The following is a 17,118-nucleotide window of genomic DNA, read 5'->3' on the forward strand; positions in this document are numbered from 1 at the left end:
CATATACTAGGACACTCAAACTGCCTAGGCTGATAACACGACCATTATTCTAAGCGTTTCTTAAGTAACTGATATAATAAGATAATACAGAAGGATAAAGAAAGAACATGGGATATTGTCCCAAGTTGATTTCTTATTAAAAACAGGATGAGGCAGTCTTCATCACAATACATTAAAAGCTCCTTCCTAATAATTTGTGGACCAAGTTGGAAATTTTACAGAAACATTAAAGTGATTTAACATTCATCTCATTGTCTGTTAAAATAAAGTACAGAGTTACAGTTAAGCTAATCTCTTTTCTGAATATTTATTTGTTTAGTTCATTTTGACCCTTCAGGATCATGAGTGACTTGTTCAGTACATCTATTTTCTTCCCATTCTCTCTTCTGTCTCTTGCTTCTCCTGGTTTTCTTTACTTACACGATCTTAATTTTGATCCTGGTATCAATCCACCTGTGGCTTTCACCATTATTTTATAGCTGGACCTATCCTGCACTGCTGCTGGTTGTCTTTGCAACATATCATAGTCAAAGAACTAGTTGTCGGTACAGTAAGTTTAACATGCAAAAGTAGTTTTAACTCAACAAGAGGTTCGTTGCTGGATTACAGTCCTCAACTGCTAGAAGTACAAGGCATTTCTGTGATAGGTAATGAATGGAACAGAGCTTATTTGCTATAAATTAGCTATTGAAATCAAATATACAGTGTCCAAATACAAAGAACTTTCTGCAGCATCTGCAATTCCATCTATTATGCTCTTACACATATACATAGCTTATCCATTACGTCCCACGTGTCCCCCCCCCCCCCTCCCCGGATACCAAAGCATGTGTTCATTCTCCACTATTCGACCTTCAACTTCCCAGTCACTATCTGCAACCATTACTTTATTCTTACCACGCGCAATCTGAAAGCCAGGTATCACTGCAGATTTGGGTACATTTTTCAGTGCAGTTCCTGCATCTTATTCTTTCTCATAGCAATGCTATATCATCTGGAAGGACTACACAGTTTACAGTGGTATTTTGTTTTCTTTTGTATCCAATTTGTACACTTCCAATAGTTATGGTTCTGTTCACCTGTCTCCAAAGTCCAACCACTTCATTCAGCAATGATTTGAAAAGAATCAATGTCTCTTCCTTGGTGAACTTCTGTCTTTATTTCATAGCTTTCCAATTTAAAAGCTCTTTTCAATGCAGAGGTTCAGCACTTCATATTTGCAGTTGTGCCTGCCAATATGTACCTTAATAATTCATGTGTTATAGCAGGTACAGACAAGAGTTCTGCTCAAGTGCAGTGCACATGTTCACGTACTAATCTCTACATCTACATCTACATCTACATGGATACGCTGCAAATCACATTTAAGTGCCTGGCAGAGGGTTCATCGAACCACCTTCACAATTCTCTATTATTCCAATCTCATATAGTGCGCGGAAAGAATGAACACCTATATCTTTCCGTACGAGCTCTGATTTCCCTTATTTTATCGTGGTGATCATTCCGCCCTATGTAGGTCAGTGTCAACAAAATATTTTCACATTCGGAGGAGAAAGTTGGTGATTGGAATTTCGTGAGAAGATTCCGTCACAATGAAAAACTCCTTTCTTTTAATGATTTCCAGCCCAAATCCTGTATCATTTCTGTGACACTCTCTCCCATATTTCGTGATAATACAAAATGTGCTTCCTTTCTTTGAACTTTTTTGATGTACTCCATCAGTCCTTCCTGGTAAGGATCCCACACCACGCAGCAGTATTCTAAAAGAGGACGGACAAGCATAGTGTATGCAGTCTCCTTAGTAGGTCTGTTACGTTTTGTAAGTGTCCTGCCAATAAAACACAGTCTTTGGTTAGCCTTCCCCACAACATTTTCTATGTGTTCTTTCCAATTTAAGTTGTTCACAATTGTAATACCTACGTATTTAGTTGAATTTACGACTTTTAGATTAGACTGGTTTATCACGCTACCGACGTTTAACGAGTTCCTTTTAGCACTCATGTGATGCCCTCACACTTGTCGTTATTTAGGATCAACTGCCACTTTTCATACCATTCAGATATTTTTTCTAAATCGTTTTGCAGTTTGTTTTGATCTTCTGATGATTTTATTAGTCGATAAACGACAGTGTCATCTGCAAACAACCGAAGACAGCTGTTCAGATTGTCTCCCAAATCGTTTATACAGATAAGGAACAGCAAAGGGCCTACAACATTATCTTGGGGAATGTCTGAAATCACTTCTGTTTTACTCGATGACTTTCCGCCAATCACTACGAACTGTGACCTCTCTGACAGGAAATCGCAAATCCAGTCACATAACTGAGATGATATTCCATAAGCACACAATTTTACTACGACCCACTTGTGTGGTACAGTGTCAAAAGCCTTCCGGAAATCCAGGTATACGGAATCAATCTGAAATCCCTTGTCAATAGCACTCAGCACTTCATGTGAATAAAGAGCTAGTTGTGTTTCACAGGAACAATGTTTTCTAAACCCATGTTGACTGTGTGCCAATAGACCGTTTCCTTCGAGGTAATTCATAATGTTTGAACACAATATATGTTCTAAAATCCTGGTGCGTATTGATGTTAATGATATGGGCCTGTAATTTAGTGGATTACTCCTACTACCTTTCTTGAATATTGGTGTCACCTGTGCAACTTTCCAGTCTTTGGGTATGGATCTTTCGTCGAGCAAACGGTTGTAAATGATTGTTAAGTATGGAGCTAATACATCAGCATACTCCAAAAGGAACCTAACTGGTATACAGTCTGGACCAGAAGACTTGCTTTTATTAAGTGATTTAAGTTGCTTCACTACTCCGAGGATATTTACTTCTACATTACTCATGTTGGCAGCTGTTCTCTAAACGAATTCTGGAATATTTACTTCGTCTTCTCTCGTGAAGGCATTTCGGAAGGCTGTGTTTAGTAAATCTGCTTTGGCAGCACTGTCTTTGATAGTATCTCCATTGTTATCGCGCAGAGAAGGCATTGATTGTTTCTTGTTGCTAACATACTTCACATACAACAAGAATCTCTTTGGATTTTCTGTCAGGTTTCGAGACAAAGTTTCATTGTGGAAACTGTTATAGGCGTCTCACATTGAACTCCACGCTAAGTTTCGAGCTTCTGTACAGGATCGCCAATCTTGGGGATCTTGCGTCTGTTTAAATTTAGCATGTTTGTTTCGTTGTTTCTGCAACAGTGTTCTAACCCATTTTGTGTACCAAGGAGGATCAGCTCCATCGTTTGTTAGTTTATTTGGTATAAACCTCTCAATTGCTGCCGATACTATTTCTCTGAATTTAAGCCACATCTGGTCTACACTTATATTATTAATTTGGAATGAGTGGAGATTCTCTCTCAGGAAGGCATCAAGTGAATTTTTATCTGCTTTTTTGAATAGGTATATTTTTCGCTTATTTTTCGAGGATTTGGGGATTGCAATACTTAACCTCGCTACGAAAACCCTGTGTTCACTAATCCCTATATCGGTTTTGATGCTGGTTATTAACTCAGGATTATTTGTTGCTGTCTTATATGGGTGTACATTCCTCCACTATCATTCCACATTGTTTTTGCAACAAGACAGGGAAGGGGGATAAACTGCTAAAGCACTGCATGCAGCTTTCTTTCATATTTGATATTTATCAACAACAAAGATCACAAACAAACAAAATTTTAGCATAATTATTTTTGGCATGCTGGAAACATATTGAAAAAGACAGGAAGAGGGAGAGGCATTGAGTCGCTGACAGGCAGAATGAAAAGTATACTAAACATTTAAGCTTTCAGCCAGAAAGTCTTCTTTGTAAATAAAACACATATGCACGCAGGCGCAGGCACACGCGCGCACGCACACACGCACACACACACACTCACTCTCTCTCTCTCTCTCTCTCTCTCCCTCCCTCCCTCCTTCATGATCACTGTGTCCTGACTGGGGACTCCACCAGCTGTCAGACTTGTCCACCTACAAACCTTTTCACAGTGACCTGATTCCAGCAACCTAGCAGGATTTCCAGTTCTTCCTCAAATCCTTTGTCCATCCCAGAACCTCTCCCCTGAATCTTAACATCTCCTCCCCGTTATTGATCTCCGCACTCCTACGCGATTCCTAAAGTTCGTACACAAAACCACCTAGAATGCCCCATTGTGGCTGGGTACTGTGCCCTCACTGAGAGAATCTCTGCTCTTGTGGACTTTCAGCCTGTTATCTGTACTCTACACTACCATATAAAGGCCTCAAACATTTCCTCCACAGTTCCTGCTCCTTTATCACCTGGCACCACACTCATCATTTTCAATGCCATCTCCCCCTACCCTAACATCCCAATGCCCGTGGCTTTGCCACTATCAAATGCTACCTTTCCTGACACCCAACTGATTCGAAACATACAACTTCCTTCCTGGTCACCATAGCCAACGATATCCTCATCCACAATTACTTCTCCTTCGTACGCATTGCCTACAAACAAATCCATGGTACAGCAAAGAGCACCTCCACAGCACCATCCTATGCCAATGTATTTCAAGAGAAACCCTTCCTAACCCTTCACCTGGTTCAGATTCACTTATGACATCTTTGTGATGGGGATTGAGTGTGTCAACACACTATCCATTTTGCTCCAGAATCTCATTACCTTGTCCTCCATTTGCTTCACCTTGGCCTCCTCAACCCAAGCCGTCTTCCTCGATGTTGTCCTCCACCTCAAGGATAACTACATCAGTACTTCCATCCACATAAAACTTAACAACACCTCCATTTCGACAGTTGCCACCCACTCCATACCACGAAGCCCCTTCCACACAGTGTAGCCACCCGTATTTGTTGCACTCTGTAGTGAGAAGCAGTCCATCTCCAAATATGCCAAGAATGGCCTTTGCAGACTGAAATTACCTCCCAACCTAGTACAGAAACAGATATCCTGTGCCTTCTCTCTCCAGTCACCTACCACCTCCCACATGCCCACTGCTCTGCCACATAGAAACACTCCTCTCATGAGTTAGTACCACTCAGGACTGCCAGCAACTGGACCACTTACTTTGCCAGTGTCTCAACTACGTCTCATTGTGTCCTGAAATGAGGACTACCCAGCCATTATCCTGCCCACCAATCTCACAGTGACTGAGCAGGGCACTGCAGTAGTTAGCACATTGGCCTCACATTCAGGAACACAAGGTTCAAACACACGCCCAGCCATACTGATTTAAATTTTCTGTTGTTTCCCCAAATCGCGTAAGGAAAATGCCGAGATGGGTACTTCAAAAGGGCACAGCCGCTTTCCCTTTCTAGCCTTCCATAATCCGAATTTGTGCTCCATCTTTAATTAACTCACTGTCAACGGGACGTTAAACACTAATCTCCTCCTCGCACAGCCATATTCAGACTCTCACCAAATCTATACAATATCATTATCCATCCCCACTCCACCCCTGCTCCCAACCCATTGCGTCAATACTCATATCCCTGCAATAGGCCTAGATACATGACCTGTCCCATACAATCTCCCACCACCATCACCTGCTCCAGTCTTGACACAAGCGTTGTCTATTGCATCAATGACATGGCTACATGTGAAAGCAATCATCCATTCTAAAAGCTAAGCTGCAACCACTATGCTGCCTTTTTATGTCGGTACAACTAACAAGCTGTCTGTCAGCATCAATGGAAACTGCCAAGCTGTGGTCTAGAAGACACCCGGACCACCCAGTTGCTGAATGTGATGCCCAACACTATGCGATTCAGTTCAATGACTGCTTCACAGCCTGCGCCATCTGGACCTTTCGTACCAACACCAGCTTCTCTTAATTGTGCATGTGGTAACTCTCCCTACAACATATCCTTCGTTCCTGAAATCCCCATCCTCAACCTTCGCAAGTCCCAGTCCTCCATCTACATATTCCCTTCCCTGCTCCAATTCCAGCATTACACACGCCTTCATTCCATCAACACACCCACTAGTCTTTTCCATTTCCATTTCTATCTCTCTCTCTCTCTCTCTCTCCCTTTGCTGCTCCCCCCCCCCCCCCCCCTCCATCCCTCACACAATGTATTGGCTTTGCATCTAGCAGCCCTATCCTGTCACTCCATGCTCTTACAGGCAGCAGAACACATTCTCCCACTCCTACCCTGCTACTGCTCTCCCTCCCCACCCTATGCCTCCTCGTTACCCCCACCACCCACCCTGGATAGCTGCTCATGTCAGACACAGTTTCAGTTCGCAGTCAAGACACAGTGGCCAGAGACAGTGGTCATGTATGTGAGAGTTGTGCTTATGTACATCTACCTTTGTAGATGTATAGTAGTCTTTTCATCAGGCCTGCCTGGAACTCAATGTCTCCTCCATGCGATTAGTAGCAATCTGTCCTCTTTGTAACACTGTTGTTATTCCATCCTGGTGTTTCCACTGTTTGAAGACAACAAAATTTATAACTGGCACTAACAGTCAGCATATGGACAGAAACAGATAGTTCTGTAGATTCTCACCACTTAGATTGTCACATAATTGTGACATATTTAGTTTCATAACCGAAAAAAAGTCTTTTATGCACATATGTTGACTGAAAGACTGATATCACATTTGCAACCTTGTTATGGAGATGTGGAAATTCTTCTCAAGGAAAACAACAATTAACTCCTGGACAGTTTTAATATTAAACAATTTGTCTTTTAAATAGGAATTATATTCCAGATTGACCAGTCCATCTGCAGATGCAAAGGGACCTTTCAAATGGAGTCACGAACTGTCTCATACACAGCTCAAAAATAAATCTAAGATTGGCAGTGTCCTCAAATGTTTAGAAGCTTATTCCTGTAATTCATGCAGTGGCACAACCGATCGTTCAAAATACGGATTTTCTTTAACACCAGTGAGCTTAGGAAAATGGATGATGTTCCTTTCAGAAGCTGTCCCTTCCACAATGCAATTTTCTTTTTAAATGCATACACTGTCAAGATGAAATCAGAAATAAGTAGCTTCTCACCTTGTAACGTCTTGCTGAGGGCAGTCTGTTGTCAGCTCTGTTAAAAATGCAAGGTCTGAAATCCAATCCACATCTTCTAATTTTCATTCTCGGTTTCCTCTTTCATTCAGAAATTCAACAATAGCAGCTCTTAAATGGAAAACGTATTCCAGGCACGTCCTTGGACTTAACCAACATATCTTGCAGTGATATATAATGACTATATACCCTTCGTTCAATTCTATCAAAAACTGTTGCAACTATTATGTAATAATGCTGGCAATTTCAGAACATTCACTATTCAAAACACCATTTCCATCACATATTCCAAGCCCATATATTTAACACAAAGGACTTCTTGATGTACAGAGCAATGAATCCCGTAAAAATTGTCTATTGACTGTTATAATTTTTAGTTCTTTTGTGAACAACTAAATCTAAATTCTTTCTGCATGGTGTCGTAATACTGTTTCACAGCAAATTCGCAGCACCCATCAATTATGCAACAATGCAATAAATACTGAGAATCTCATCCTTCTCCTCTGTGATTCCCATTCATTTTTAAAGGATTATGGTGACAGACAGCTAGATTGTCTCTTTTTGCACAAACAGCCACTGGGCCTGTGCTCTTCCTTTATGCCACAAACAAATAGTGAAGAGTAATTCTGCTGACCCGAAGAAAGTCGCGCCAAGCAAAATAAGCTGCATCAAATGCTGCAAAAAAAGTTTCAAATTGCACCGATAAATGAAATGTTCCACTTTACCGAGAAGGACCAAGCAAAGCTGAGATGTACTGAGTAGCTACATGTGAAAAGCACATTTGTATGCATGAATTTTGCACACTGTGGCCAATCCTGAGTTTCCACTGCTTTGACAAAAGAACATTCAGTAACCTACTCCAGTACAAAATGACAGTATTCTAATAGTTTTGATTACAAAAATCTTTTCCACACAGTTCTCCTATTTCAGAAACCACTTTCATACTTTCCAGTGCTTGACCCGAGCTGTTCCTCCACCCTATTCAGCAACAATCTTTAAAAAATCTTGAGTCTAATGTTCAGTAGGGAGATACCTCTGTAGTTATTCAACACTTTTGTGTAACTTATCATGTATATTGAACTGTCTAAATATAAAATACAATCAGTATTTTTGTGGTGTACTGTAATCTGTATGCCACAAGCCCTGTATGAGTGAATTCCATGACTAAATGGTTGACTCAGCATTCTACACCTTATTGTCTGTCACTTCCTGCTACTCTTCTTCACAGTGGTGCACAACTCAACATCTCAATAGTGAGCTGATAGCGTGTAAGGAAACAGTTTATTACAGAATGGGAATTTCAGTACTTGCTTTCCTGAATTCCTATGTGCACTGGTACCATCCTCCAGCTTTTGTAGGCACTGAAGTACATCCTAGATTATTTTATCTGCTGGTATATGTATTGCACACAGAGAGAGGCACAACAAAAGTTGGAGCACTTGAAAAATTTTGAAAGCTGAACACACTTATCAGATCGTGCCTCAAGATCAAATTTAATTCTGCATAAATGCAGTAATTTTGTTTCATTGATGAATTTTGAGGACATAATCACAGAAAGCAACATATAACAATGACATATTACTTAGATCCATGATTAAATATTGTCATTTAGTTGCAGTTCTTGTTTAAAATGTCACAAACCATCAAATTAAGAACAGTTAAAAGAGGAAGGCACTCTCTCCTGAACTTCACTGACCCTCTTCAGTAAGCAAAACAGCTATCAGTTTTAACTCTTAGTCTGAGCTCTTATGCTTCTTACACAAATTGGCACTAAATCATGTTTTAAGGTGATCTCAAATAACTGCGTAACTCACAGTCAACGTATGAAACTTGGTACCACAGTAGTGTGATGGCAGTTTAGTCCACTAGTGATACTGGAAAAATTTGGAATGTTGAATATATTTTTTATATGCTGTTCTGCAGACACAAATTATATAAAATGCATTGTAATGATAGTCCACCAGAGCTGCTGCTTTTTTAAAATATATTTTCCATTTATTTCTATTGGTTATGAGCACAGCTCATTTTCAGGTGGTAAGCAATACGATCCGCACCCCCAAAACGAAAGTACATCCTATAAGAAGAAAAACATTTGCGGTGGTGTTGCATACTGATTGAAAATGAGTCATGCTCCAAAACTGATAGCAATAAATACAAAAAAGACAAAAAACCTGATCTGTTGGACTACAATTACAATACATTTTATAAATATGAACAGATCACAGGGAATTTCACACAGTAAGTAGCAATTCTTCAGTCTAAGCGTCAGAGGCTGGGTAAGGTGCAATTCATCAGCCCATTTGTGGCCAGCTTGATCTTACAGTGAATAACATCAATAACCTACAGATAAGTAGGTCTCACTGGTCATTCTAAGGCCTCATAAAACCAGAGCAGACAAGCACTCTCTGCCCCCTAAGATCTATGGCTCAGACACTGGTTCATTATGTGTTGTAACGACAGCTCTGAAATAAATAGGTTTGCTTTTTTTCCAAGCTAGATAAATTAATAATATGACAGAATGCCTAAAATCAACACACATGTATTTATTGGTAGATATTTTAAAAGCTAGTTCTGGAACCAGCTTCTACAACCTCTTGTTTGTTGTAACTGACAATATGCTGTTGCAAAGCTGGGAGATGAACAACGTACTGAAAAATCTTTCAGAAATATGGAGCACTACTTAAGACTTTATACTAAGGTCATTTTACTACTCGTGTCAATGGTAAAGAGAGTAGCTCCTGAAGCAGTTCCTTCATGGACACCATTCTCCTGCTCAAAACTGTCTGACTTAACCTCCCCAACTCTACTACCAAAACAAAGCAATGTAAAAAAAAGGCTCAAATGAGTAGACATACATTACCACGGAAGCACCACTAGTGAAGATGCCCAAGAATATTGTACCTAAAAGTCACATCATACTTATATTTTATATCAAATAATATTCAGAAACCCTTATGTATAATCACCTTCAGCAGAATCAGGTGTTTATCGGTTGATCAGTACCTCCTAAACCCTCACTGGAAGCAACTAAGGAGCTGCCTGTACTGCCGTATCCAGATCATGCTGTCAGTAACGATTTGCTCCAGTGACTTTTCCACACAGTTCTTTCAGGGAGCGCTTCTGTAACCAATGGGGGATGTCTAGTCCTCCTCTGCTTTGAGGAGGGGAACCAAAATTGGGCTGGTAATATTCATGACTGCCAGACTGTATTAAAAAATTGTGGTAATATTTTTTATTCAGTTTTTAAACACTGCGGAATGATGTATCAAATATAGTTGTGACTAGGTCCAGTATCATGAGCTTCAGACAGTGCTAAATCCAGCTCCCAAATGGAGAAGTGGCAATTGTAGCACTCATAATCTGATGCAGAGCCCACCTTCTCGTTGGTTGTATTATAGTGATGGAAAGCTGGAAATCAGCTGGCAACAGCAGCAGGGACTGATGTACCCTGTCTCAGCACAGCTGCTATAGTTCCCTGACTGTTTATTGGAAATAGTCCTTATGGCTTCACATATTTCAGTAGAGCAATTGAAATGACTGGTAGTGTAGGAACAGATGCCATGATCATTTTCTGCCCCTTCTCTCTCTCTCTCTCTCTCTCTCTCTCTCTCTCTCTCTCTGTGTGTGTGTGTGTGTGTGTGTGTGTGTGTGCGTGTGTTCATCACACAGCAGAGCTGCATAGATGGCTCAGACTGGAGAAGGCCACTCTAAATTACATGGCAGAGAGAGAGAGAGAGAGAGAGAGAGAGAGAGAGAGAGAGAGAGAAGGGGCAGAAAATGATCATGGCAACTGTTCCTACACTACCAGTCATTTCAATTGCTCTACTGAAATATGTGAAGCCATAAGGACTATTTCCAATAAACAGTCAGTCAGATGGCCTGAGGATTTTAGGATCGATAAATCAGCAGAAAGATGAATCACGCTTGTGATGTAGTCCATCCAGTCCTTGGTGCTGCCTCAGCGTTAAAAATCAGGCAATTGGCAGTACAGTATCCCAATTCTCTCTTCTGACATATCGTGGCACCTTCTTTTCAGGAACTGCCTCCTCTGGTACATGAATCCAGATAGGGAAATGGTCGCTGAACTGAAAGTCGCCACTAACTTCCCACTGAATGAAATTAGTGAGCACTGACGAACAAAAGGAGAGGTCTGCTTCTATGAATGACACTATAATAGTGCTGAAATGTGTGCTGCTGCCAATGTTGAGGATACACAGCTACTGCAACATCACCAAGCTCTCTAATAACTCGACTTCTGTGGCAGATAGAGGATGACAGCCGTAATATGCAGTGCAGGTTAATCCTGCAGCAGGAGCGCCTACATACAAAGTGTGCCAATCACAAATAAAATTGTTTTGTACTGTTCCATTGTTGTTTCACAATTCTGAGCCCACACCTATTTCTTCATTATTGCTTTGGCTAAGAGTGATAAAGTGTATTGTCAGAGCAGCAGTTATACATGCATAAAATAAAGATTAAGCTAGGTGAGGGAAAAATTTTACAATCCTTGCAAGAAAATGACCCACATTACAAGCTATCAGTACAATCCCATAATTAGGCAGTCATCTACAAGATAATTAGTAACCAAATAAGAGGCTAACTGCACTGTTTAATGCCTGGAATGGGTCATTACTGTGGGGTAACACAAGAACATGGCAACAGTGTGATATAATATGAATTTATTTTATTATTGTTTAATTAAATGGTGCATTAGCTCATATACATAAGTTTATTTTATTTTTGTTTAATTAAAATGAGATTAAACTATGATTCTGCTCATACATGTTTACCTTGGTAACATAAAGACAGCTGTTATTTACATGTGTACACGATACACCACGTGCCCGCTCGTGTTATAAAAAATGGCACTCCTGCCTGAGTGTTAAAGTTCTAAAGCAACAAGTATAATTGGGGGAATTGCATGAAGAGGTACGTGAGACTCTTGCATTCACGTTAATGTTTCGTATGATGTTTTCAATCATCAATGAAAATATTTCTGCAGCAGAAGCACTGAGACTGGTAACATTCAAAACATAAAATAAATATCACTAAAAAAAAAACAATAAAACTACAGGCTTCTGAATTTATACAGAGGTTACCATCAACAACAACACAGCCAGAAATGAGAGATTCACTGTACCTCTAATATCGTTATAAGTAAATGAGATTTATGTATACCTATGGGTCCACTTCCTGAAGTATTCAGGCTGTTCCATATATTTGAACCAATATCGTATTCCCAAATGACATCCATAAATCCATATTTGGGGTTGAATCCTCCAATCAACACCAAGCTTTCAGACTCACTCGAGAGTCCACGGTGCAAAGTCAGTGTATGGCCAGCAAGTGGAGGTGGACATTTTTCAATCTGTAATCCAGGATTTCCCTCTCAAGATAACAGATAAGCAGACAAAATTATTAAACAAAAAATTACTTTAGAGTTACAAAGATACCTTAATATCAGTCCATCTTTGGTTCTTAAGGCTGAATTTCCAAAAATCATTCAATACGTTTCGTGATAAGCCTGTTACATGTTCCTTTTCTGCTAAGCCACCATATACATAAATGTCTTGGGTTGTGTGCACAATTTCAGCTGCATGAAAATAGCGGCCCTGTGGCATATTTACATCTCTGGTGGAATCTACTGTGACCTAAAAGAACATTTAATAATGGAAATTAAACAGAATTCCACATCAAAAGAGTATGACAAATTAATTGGCCATAAAAAGTTCTCTCTTTCTAATAGTCATTTTGCTCGAACAAAAATTAACTGCTTGAGTATTAGATTGTAAGGTTAGTATGGACACTGAAGCTCACATGTACTGAAAGAACATTCAACTAGGCCTACTACTACAGAACTACAAAAATGTTGAGTTTTGAAGTCAACATGACACTGACATGGCACAGTTGTAGTAGAGGATTTGAAGCAATGAAATTCTGTTAAAGGCTATTCAGAAAACAAGAGGCTATTCAGAAAACAAGAGGACAGCAGCCTTCTCTATAACTGACAAGAAGCTAGTATTAACGTTTTATCAAATAAATTGTTACCAAGGAACAATTCTGTCTAATTTCCATTGATTTAGCTGATGTAAAACTTGCCTGAAAAGAAAACACGTAAATAACAATGACCGACGAAGAGGAGTCATGTAAGAGTGATCACAGATCACAGAGAGCAAAGCAGTCCTGTACATTAGTGTATACATGGACACAAACAACTTACAAATAAAATCAAACAGCACAACGGAAAGGACAGACTGCTACTCACTGTAAAGATGACACTTTGAGCTGTAGACATGCATAACAATAAGACTGTTATACATTCAAGCTGCTGACCAAAGTGTTCTTCAAGGAAAACATGACTGCCCCTCACCCCATACACACACACACACACACACACACACACACACACACACACACACACCAACACAGTCATTCAAGCAAGCACACCTCACACACACATGACCACCATTTCCCACAGCTCGGACTGGAAGGTGTGTGTGAGGTTAGGTTGTGTGTGTGTGTGTGTGTGCTATCTTTTCTGAAGGAGGATTTGGTCAAAAGCTCACATGTGTAACAGTCTTTTCATTGTGCCTGTCTGAAATTCAATATGTCATCTTTAGAGTGATTAGCAACTTACCCTTTTCAAAATATTGTTGCTTAAGTTATAGGTGTAAGACACAAGAACTGATTATGAGAACTATGCACAAGAGAGAACATTCCTTTATGTCACATGGTAAAGAAGAAAGTTCACTTTATTTAAAACTGGTAATCAGCTTTGCACTAAAATATTCACAAATGTTTCTATGTAAAAAGTTGTTCAATGTTATTTCCTTATTTTGCCAATTTTCTTAAATTTAATAACTGTGATACATTTTTTCATGTTCTGTTAAATTTTCTTTATTTTAACTGAGGGAGGATGGGATACATAGTGGACATTTTTTAAAAATATATTACAGAACAAAATTCTTCTATCTATTAACACATTTTTAACTCTTCTTTAAGAATTTTGCCAGTGAATGAACAGTTTGTGAGTCTTGAGTTGTGAAAAGCACAATCCAATACGTGCAACCCATTGCAAATGAGCTACTCCCTCTGTTGATTTACTTTTAACTGTAGCACTACGGCACCCCCATATACACAAAATTCGTATGGTGAGAGATACTGACAATGGAGGTGTTTCAAAAGGCAGCTAAAACAATTATCTTGTTTGAGCCATATCTTGTCACACTGAAACAACATTACTTGGATTCTGACTCCTGTTTTTGACCAACAGTATGCACCAACTTCATCAAAAAGCCTGTAATAACAGATAGTGCTGCAATCTTTAAGAAAGCAAAATTCCTTTAACGTCCCAAAAAGACTCTTGCATAGACTTTGCAAATGATGAATTTTTGTCTTAACATTTTATGCTAGTCCTTTTTTTGTCTGTTGTGCAATAATACACATAGATTTCATGACAATGTACAAACTCACCACCTTTTGCTCTATATCAAGCTACAAGCCAAAATGTTGAACCATTATTCAGTAATCTCATAACCCAGGGAACTGCAACATTTGAAAAGTTCTACAGGTCCTTGCACAGCAATCATCATCTTACATTTTGCTGTCTCACATCCTTTATAAAGTTCTTCATGTAACAGGAATTTTTAAATTTCATGAGTTTTATACATCTGATTTTCATATTTCTTACTTTTTTTTTATCTTGTTGGTGGACATGTTCCTGATGTTTATTTGCACTTTCAGCTGTTTCAAATATTTAGTATATTGTTGACAGTTGCAAATGTTAAATGTGTTTTTGAGTGATTGATGGATTTTTACTTTAGAAAAAGGTGGATGAAAGAATTTGCATTAAATTTTGCTTGAACAATGGAATAAAGTGCAGTAAAGTTTGTTCTGAAAGTGTTGAATTTCGAGCAAAAACGGCATCAGATTAGATTAGATTAATACTTGTTCTATAGATCATGAATACGACACTTCGTAATGATGTGGAACGAGTCAGGTTAATAAAAGATGTCTGTACAAGATATTACATTACACAAAATATTGCATGACACTAATGTTTAAGTTGTTGTCCCCCCCCCCCCCCCCCCTTAATTTATATCTAAAAATTCAGCCAATGAGTAGATGGAGTTGTCATCTAGAAATTATTTTAATTTATTTTTAAATGTTGGTTGGCTATCTGTCAGGCTTTTGATGCAAACCATACGCGACTGGAACAGGAAAGGGAGGTAATGCAGTGGCACGTAAAGTGCCCTCCGCCACACACCGTTTGGTGGCTTGTGGAGTATAAATGTAGATGTAGATGTAGACCACATCTGAAATGTTGACTGTGACTTTCAGAAAATCTATTTTGAGTAAGACAAGAGTTTACGAGTGGTACAAAAGTTCAAATAGGATTGAGAAAACAGTGAAGATGATGTTCAATCTGGACACCCTATCACATCAATTACTGACAACAATGTGAAAGATGTAAAGCTCATGGTTCTGGAAAATCACTGAATCACCACCACAGAGGTTGCTGATGATGTCAACATACCATTTGGCTCAGGTCAAGCAATTTTTATTTTAGCATGATACATGTAGCAGTAAAGTTTGTTCTGAAAGTGTTGAATTTCGAGCAAAAATGACATCACATAGACATCACTCAGGAATTGCTGAATGAAGCTGACAATGATTTAGAACTTCTAAAGAGGGTTACAACAGGTGATGAAAAATGGGTATATGGGTATAACTTTGAAACCAAGACCCAATTGTCCCAATGTTAAGTGCCTGAATAGCCAAGACTGAAAAAAATTTGAGAAATTCTATCACATATGAAGGTTCTTCTCACTGTTTTCTTTGGTTACAATGGTATAGTGCATCATGAGTTCCTGCCTTACAGTCATACAGTTGATAAGAAATGCTACCTGGAAGTTATGCGCCATTTGTTTAGAGCAATCTGAAGAAAATAATCAAAATTGTGGCAAAATCAATCATGGAAGTTGCGTCATGGTTATGCTCCTGCTCACACCTCAATTCTTGTTCGTAATTTTCTGGGGTGGGAGGGGGGGGGGGGGGGGGGGGGGGGGGGGGAATGTTGCCTCAGCCACGGTATGCACCTGACATGGCCCCCTGCAATTCATTCTACACCTGAAGCTGAAGAGAACAATGAAAGGACATCGTTTTGCCACCACTAATGAGATAAAAACAGAATCCCTGAAGTAGCTGAACATCAGAATGAAAAGTGAGTTCCAGAAGTGTTTCCAAGACTTGAAAAAGCAGTGGCCTGAGTGTATTACGTATGGGGGGTGATTACTTGAAGGGCATTAACTTGTTTATGATGACTAAATAAATATTCTTTAAGAAAAATAAAAATTCCAGTTACTTTTTGATCATACCTCAAATCTAGAACTCATGTTGATGGAAAATGTTACTTAAAACACATTTATACTGGACTGCTGCTAACAAGAAATAAACTAAGAACAAAAATGAGAACCTGAATTAGGCAATCTCATAATAATAGTGTCCCTATATGACACTAAATATAAGAGACAATTGCTGTTTTAGATAGAATGGAATAGTTCAGCAAGTGTTGCGACCAGGATGTTGTTATACGTTGTACTGGACATCAGCATGGCAGAAATAAGAGTAGTATGGGCAAGATGCACACTAGCAGCAAATCCCACTTGCCAATTAGGCACTATTCACATGGCTCGTTGAGGTATTTTTGGTTGGAGGATGTTAACAAAGAATAAAATGGTGCCCCTCACACTTATGCCACAGTCCATCAGCAAGCTGTAGAGGACAAGTGTGTGTGATCATGTGCCTCAAACTGTGGAGCTGTAGCACAATTCAGGAGATCTGTACCATGAGAATGCCTCACCCAGCTGCTTCCAAATTGTATCAGAATGGTTTCTGGGACATTCTGTGGACCCTGAGACCACCTAAGTTAGTGACTGCAATGTTACTGGGCACATCTGGGATGTCATTGAGTGTATTACACACACATTCGACCCAGCACCGAATAACTTCTGCAAGTTTGGCTGGCTGTTGAGGGGTCATAGATGAGAATGCACATTAAATAGTTTAAGTAAAAAAGGTTAAGCCTCATTTACATTACATAAACA

The 17,118-nt window shown here is 39.3% G+C and overlaps 1 protein-coding gene across 1 annotated transcript in view; it reads right to left on the reverse strand.

Annotated features, from left to right (window-relative positions):
* The window catches only part of LOC124615302 (multiple epidermal growth factor-like domains protein 8), a 368,566-nt gene that overhangs the window by 97,699 nt on the left and 253,749 nt on the right, over positions 1-17,118 (reverse strand). Inside the window, exons 24-25 of the mRNA XM_047143089.1 lie at positions 12,466-12,663; positions 12,191-12,380 (exon numbers count right to left, since the gene is read on the reverse strand). Of these exons, the coding sequence (XP_046999045.1) occupies positions 12,191-12,380; positions 12,466-12,663 (388 nt within the window). The remainder of the gene's footprint in view (positions 1-12,190; positions 12,381-12,465; positions 12,664-17,118) is intronic.

Source organism: Schistocerca americana, chromosome 5, assembly GCF_021461395.2.
Source record: "Schistocerca americana isolate TAMUIC-IGC-003095 chromosome 5, iqSchAmer2.1, whole genome shotgun sequence".
Lineage (NCBI taxonomy): Eukaryota > Metazoa > Arthropoda > Insecta > Orthoptera > Acrididae > Schistocerca > Schistocerca americana.